Source organism: Mus caroli, chromosome 2 (genome assembly GCF_900094665.2).
Source record: "Mus caroli chromosome 2, CAROLI_EIJ_v1.1, whole genome shotgun sequence".
Classification (NCBI taxonomy): domain Eukaryota; kingdom Metazoa; phylum Chordata; class Mammalia; order Rodentia; family Muridae; genus Mus; species Mus caroli.
Window position 1 is genome coordinate 136836648 of NC_034571.1, and position 6626 is coordinate 136843273.

Consider the following 6626-nt stretch of genomic DNA (forward strand, 5'->3'; position numbering starts at 1 on the left):
GCCTCTGCATCAGCTCCTGCTTCCTGACCTGCTTGAGTTCCAGTCCTGACTTCCTTTGGTGATGAACAGCAGTATGGAAGTGTAAGGCGAATAAACCCTTTCCTCCCCAACTTGCTTCTTGGTCATGATGTTTGTGCAGGAATAGAAACCCTGACTAAGACAGATAGTGTAATCCATTAGAGATTTCCTCTGGGAATTTTCCTCTAAGCTTTTATTGTGATCATGGTGGCAGCAGGCTAGCTCTTAACTTATTGTGTGATTTGTTTTAGACCTCTCGGGAACTGAAGATTGCAGGAGCCATTGGTCCATGCGTGTCTCTGAATGTGAAAGGGCCATGCGTGTCAGAAAATGTAAGGAAAATCCCCCTCCTCGCTTGCCCTGGGGTAAACTCATTAGTTAAACCAAACCCTGATGATCTTGCATTGTGGTACCTGGGAGGTGTACTTGTCTGAGAGGAGCTGTAACACTCACTGATGACAACTCCAAAAGGTAATGTCAGTGTCATTTCTTCTGCCCGTTGATCTGTCTTTGAAGGAAACATGGCATCAGGGAGGTTAAGTTAACCCACACACAGGGTTGAAGCTGACCCAGAGGACCCATATCTCAGGTTTGTCCCACTACATCTGATACGTGGATGCTATCTTACTGAGAACAAAAAGCAACTCCCTACAGCAAAGGCAGACATTCAGAATTCTTCCACAGTAACCTGTGTACTTTGTAACTTAGAGTTGGTACCCCGCCTCTATAAGCTGATAATGAGCTTAGGCCACTTAGTCGTTTGGACAGTGGATGATGCAGATGCATATGCACTGTTAGTATGTAAGAGCAAAGTGCAGGCGTCCTTTTGGATAAGTGGCGTTGCTGATGGCCCACATGCTGTGAGTATGTGTTAGCTGCCAACAGACACAGTGTCTGACTTATGAGGTCTCTTCATTGGTTACACACACTGAGTATAACCTTAGTGAAAATGTATCAGTGGGTGTTGCATCAAGGGATGAAATTACAGACTTCCTCTTTGATTAATTTGACCCAGAGCAAGCCCAAGTTTCAGCTCTTTAATTCTCTCTGTGTATCTTCTGTCTGTCCATAGTTACTGGCCTATCTGTAATCTCCATGGGTGTCTGTGTCTTTGCCTGTCTGAATGCTGTCTAGTGTCTCCCTTCCCTTTGTCTGTCTCTGTTCTGTATGAACAACACAGAAAGATCCCATGGAGAAGGAATGAGGGCTTCTTTACAGAACTAACAGTTTTACAAGTGGGAAGGTCATTTTACTGACCCCAGGTAACCCAGAAACACTCAGTACTTACTGCAAACAAGCTGTGTCTGTATGTTGTTTCTAAGATATATGGTGAATATTTGTTGTATAAGGTTGTTTCCAATATGTTGGCTGTTGTTAGCAACATGTATACATATATACACATATATATTACTCTGGGTCAGTGGCATGGAAGAGTATATAACTTAAGATTAAATCTGTGTATTAATTTAGGTTGTAAAAGCTGATTCATGGGCTATCCCAGGCAAGTAAGGTTGGTTGTTACATTCTTATTTTAAGGTTGCACTTCAACAGACTGATTACACAGTAGGATAACCTGTGGCCAAGAGGTGTATTTGGCTGTGAGGTCTAGCAAAAGTTCAGTCTTTTTGAATGCAAGAGTTTTTTCCCCCCCATAAAATTGTATCAGTGAAGCCTCTGAGGTATCCTGGGGTGTAGTTACACAGTCATGCTCTTCCCTTCTTGTCATCCACAGTGGGACGCTGGACTACAGAGCTGTTGTAGATTTAGGGTGCATAGCTACTACTTGCTGAGTGGCCTGGGTATAATTCTTAATACTTTATAGTTCAGTGTTTTTAGAAAATGGGAAAATCGCAGCACCTACTTAAGAATGTTGGGATTGGGCTTGAGAGATGGCTTAGAGGTCGAGAGCACTGACTGCTCTTCCAGAGGTCCTGAGTTCAATTCCCAGCAACCACATGGTGGCTCACTACCATATATAATGAGATCTGGTGCCCTCTTCTGACATGCAGGTATATATGCAGAACACTGTATATAATAAGTAAATAAATAAATTAAAAAAAAAAGTTAGGATTGAATGAGGTTGGTAAGGTGACATACTTAGGACAAGAACACATTGGAGCCTTATACAAGCTGTCCATTATCTCTTTGTTGTTGTTGTTGTTGTTTTTGAGACAGGGTTTCTTTGTATAGACCTGGCTGTCCTGGAACTCACTCTGTAGACCAGGCTGGCCTCGAACTCAGAAGTCTGCCTGCCTCTGCCTCCCAAGTGCTGGGATTAAAGGCGTGTGCCACCACCACCCCCATTTATCTCTTGTATGTCAGAGCAGACATTGACAGGGACTATATAAATGAAAGTTTTGCGGCACTTGGCAGGGGGTTACTATTTGTATACACACCTCTGTAGTCCTTAGATGAGACAGTTTCTGCCCCAAAGCCCATCTGACGGTTATCTATCTCAGTGTGCTAAGTGACTTGCACCACTCCTGTTTGCTTGGGAGGGCTTTGGAAGGCTGCCCCACGCAGAATACTTTCTGTGGGCTTGAAAGTCTCCCTGAGGAAACTGCCTGCAGTAGTTTTAAAAAGATTCCTTAAAAAATTGCACCACACTGGTTAGTCTTCCATTTGAATCAGCATTGAAAGTTTTGATTGGAGGGTGAGGATGCTTTCAGGGTTAAGGAGAGCACAGCTTCAAGCATCCAACGGTCTGGGAAGAGTGCAGTGTGTTCCTGTGTACCCGCCCTGCAGCACCACTGGGTGGTATTGGCAGCATTCCACAGCTGCTGGTGCCGCAGTTGCCCACTGTGTGTAGTTATGATCTCCTGGCATGTCTGCTTTACCAACATTGCTTACAGAAACTTTTGGTAATAATTTTCAGATGTCTTGACACTTGGTTCTTACGTAATACAGTGTGCATGTCCTAAAAATAGGATGTTCTACCAATTCCTCGTCGTCAAGTCTGAGAAAATGAACAGTCATCTCACCATCTAGTACAGTTGCCTGGCCTGCGTTCTCCCCGCTCTGCTCCTGACTGCCCTCTGTAGCTTTGCCAGTCCCAGCAGTGTCGCTTTCAGTTGCACAGCCTTCGTTTCTCAGGACCCAGCCTAGCCCTCACCTTTTGGTCCCTTCTTTCTGTTTCTGTGCTTTTGTTTCCAGACACTGATGTTGAAGCAGTGCTGGATATCTTCTCTAGAGGATCTACGGTCTTGGGGTGTTTGCTTCCTTCCGCACAGTGGTCTTTAAGCTGTTACTCTCCTCCCTGTGCTTGAGTAAATGAAGTTAGGTTTAACGATAAAGTCAGAATCCACTTAAAGCTTCGGTTTGTCCATATGGTTTCCAGTTGATCTGCAGTTCTGCTTTTTGTTCTGTTAGTGATGGAAAAAGCAAATGCAGCTTTCAGACTAATTCCTTCTCAGTTCTTTGTTGACTTCAGTATTATATGCTGTATTTATGTTTTATATATATGATGTATTAAAATAATTTAGAGTGCCAGTATAAAATTTTAATTTAAAAAGTACTATAAATGTAAGCATTAAGAATCCTTCTGGTTTGTAATTACACATTTTCTAGATGGTTTTACTAGAATTTAAAGTTTTGGCTTGGAGCAAATGTCCAAATGTGAACTAACCTGTTCATTGGTACTTTTAATTCCTGGGGTCCCTCGGGGTTTATTTTTGAAATTCCCGTCTCATCCTAGGAGCTTGGTGTTGGTGGCACAAGTCAGTGGAAGATCTGTGGCCTGGATCCCTCATCTACTCTTGGCATCTACTTTGAAGTTGTCAATCAGGTGCATAGCAATTTTCTTCATGTTAGAGTCTCTTCTGATTTATTAGGAGGTGCTCTATCCCTATCTTGGTACCTTTGGTATCCTATTAGGTGTTGTGTTAATTTGGTGTGCTCTTTTAAAAATTCCCTCCAGCATTTAGTTAGACTCAAGCAGCAAATTACTTTATTCCTTTATTGTTGATCTGACAGGGTCCTGAGATGAGTACTGGCTTTTCTTAGTCATCATAACTCATGAATTTTTGAGGGAATCAGTCTTTCTCCAATATTTTTTTATGAAAAATTATAAGTATATAGAATATTTGATAGACTTGTACACTTAACACCTGCAAAACTGCTATTTAGACTCTATAACCTGTTTTACTGCAGTTGCATTGTTAATATCTCCATTTTATTTTGTGTGCTTTTGTGGGTGGAGGGGAGATGAGACAGGGTGTCTTGTAGACCAGTGTGGCTTTGAGCTCCTGATCCTTCTGCTTCCATATTCAGAGTGCTGGGATCACAAGTGTGCATCGCCACACCTGGCTTATTTTTGATGTCTCAGAGCAACTTGCAGTCATCTGTGGCTTTCATCTCTAAATAGTTCAGCAGCAATTCATCAGCTGGTTTACTGTTATGGGGACTGAACCCAAGGCTCATGTATTGTATGCACGTGCTCTGTCACTGAGCTACACACTCAGCCCCAATTCATTTGAATGTGCTAATGTTCCTCCTCCCTCCCCTCTTCTGCCTCTTAGGTAAGACTTATATACAGTGATACCATAGAACATGCAGGTCCTAAGTGTACCCTTGAAAATGTGCCAGAACCTTACTTCAGTGCTTTAGGAGGACCATCTTTAAGTCATGCCTGTGACAGTAACCAGATGTGTGGCCTTTCACCCTGCAGCACAATGCTCCAGTTCCCCAGGGAGGCAGAGGTGCCATCCAGTTTGTCACACAGTATCAGCATTCCAGCACTCAGAAGCGCATCCGAGTGACCACCATTGCCCGAAAGTGAGTGTCTTGTGTCTTTCTTCTTGACCAAGGCTGATGGGTTCCTGTGAGCGGTTTAATTGCTTTGAGTTTACTTTTCTGCTTCCTTAGGTGGTTCTCCCAGCTCATCACTCACTCACTGATCAGCCATTTTTGGTTAACCTAAGTGAACCTTTACATACTTACCAAGAAGAAAGCAGATTTCAGGAGGAATATAGATCATTGAAAATTATTTTTTATTGTTTTGTTTGCTAGATTAAGTGAATCATGCATCTTGTTAAAGGTGTAAACAGAACATAAGTGCAGTTGGCCTCAGTATCCGTCTCTCATAACCATAAATTTAACCATATTGGAATGGAAAGTATTGTTTGACATTACGTCTATATTGAACATGTAGGGACTTTAAAGAAAAAAATTCCATAAACAGTGCAGTATAACAGCTATTTATTTTTGAGATAGAATCTCACTGTGTATCCTTGGCTGGCCTGGAACTTACTGTGTAGACCAGGCTGTCCTTGAAATCACAGAGATCTGCCTGTCTCTGCCTCCTGAGTGCTGGGGTTAAAGACATGTTTTACCATGCCCAGGTGAACTATGCCATTTTATATCAGTGACATTATATCTGAGGGAGGTGGGTCCTGGAATCTGTCCCCAGTAGATAGTGAGAAATAACTACTTACCCTTCCCAGAGTTAAATCTATGTACATTTAACTGCATACCCCCGCTTCTGGGCTGCTTCTACCATATATGTATTGCAGCTTATTTCTTATGTCTGTGTACTTATGTCTGTGTGTGTTTATCTCTGGTGTGCATATCTTGTCTTGTTTATTCAGTGGTCACATACTATTGCACAGTTTGAATGGGATGATGCTATTGTTAAAGGCACTTCAGGTGCTACTCCAGCAGTGCTGCTTTTTGTATTTATTTTTAGGTATTTGCACGTGCAAATATCCACCCCCCTCTCATGATATTATTCTGTATATTACTGGGGACTGAACCAGGGCCTGTCTCTCATGCTCTCTTACTTTACCATAGAACTATACCCTCAGACCCAAATATATTTCTTGTCAGTCATAGTCATTTCATAGAATTGAAATTTTAGACACTGAAAAACTGCTATCCTTTGTGATTTGTTCTCTCCTCAGTATGGTAAGTATCCTGCTACCTCACTAATAGTGGATGATATTAATATTTAAATACAAGTAGTAATATCTCATTTTCATTTAAATTTCCCCATTTATCAGTGAAAAATGATGCTGTTTCTTCTGTGATCTGTGTTCTGGTCGATCGTAGTTCATTTCTTGTGCCCTGATAAAGTACCCTGACTAAAAGCTATGTCAGGGAGAAAGGGTTTATTTTAGCTCACAAGTCCAGGTTATAGTTCATCATAGAGGATAAGTCACTGTGGCAGAAGCTTGAGGGAGCTGCTCACATTTACAGTCAATCCATAGACTGAGAATAAATATGTGCCTGCTACTCAAACATGTCTTCCACTCTTACACAGTCTGGGACCCAAACCCAGGGAATGATACCACTCACAGTGGGTTGGACCTTCCCGCCCCAGTGAAGAAAAAATAAATAAAAACAGCAACAACAAAACATAGCTTAGAGAGATAGCTCGGTGGTTAAGACCACTTGCTCGTGCAGAGGGCTGGAGTTGGGTTTCTAGCACCCATGCTGCATGGTTCACAGCTGCCTGTAACGGTTTCAGACACCCAACTCCCTCTTCTTTTTTTTTTTGTTTTTTGTTTTTTGTTTTTGTTTTTCGAGACAGGGTTTCTCTGTGTAGCCTTGGCTGTCCTGGCACTCACTTTGTAGACCAGGCTGGCCTCGAACTCAGAAATCTGCCTGCCTCT

The 6626-nt window shown here is 42.3% G+C and overlaps 1 protein-coding gene across 4 annotated transcripts in view; it reads left to right on the forward strand.

Moving 5' to 3' along the window:
- The window catches only part of Sec23b (SEC23 homolog B, coat complex II component), a 34370-nt gene that overhangs the window by 19119 nt on the left and 8625 nt on the right, over positions 1-6626 (forward strand). For all 4 annotated transcript variants that reach the window (XM_021184680.2, XM_021184689.2, XM_029474247.1 and 1 more), the window contains exons 11-13: positions 270-350; positions 3713-3802; positions 4685-4791. In XM_021184680.2, the coding sequence (XP_021040339.1) occupies positions 270-350; positions 3713-3802; positions 4685-4791 (278 nt within the window). The remainder of the gene's footprint in view (positions 1-269; positions 351-3712; positions 3803-4684; positions 4792-6626) is intronic.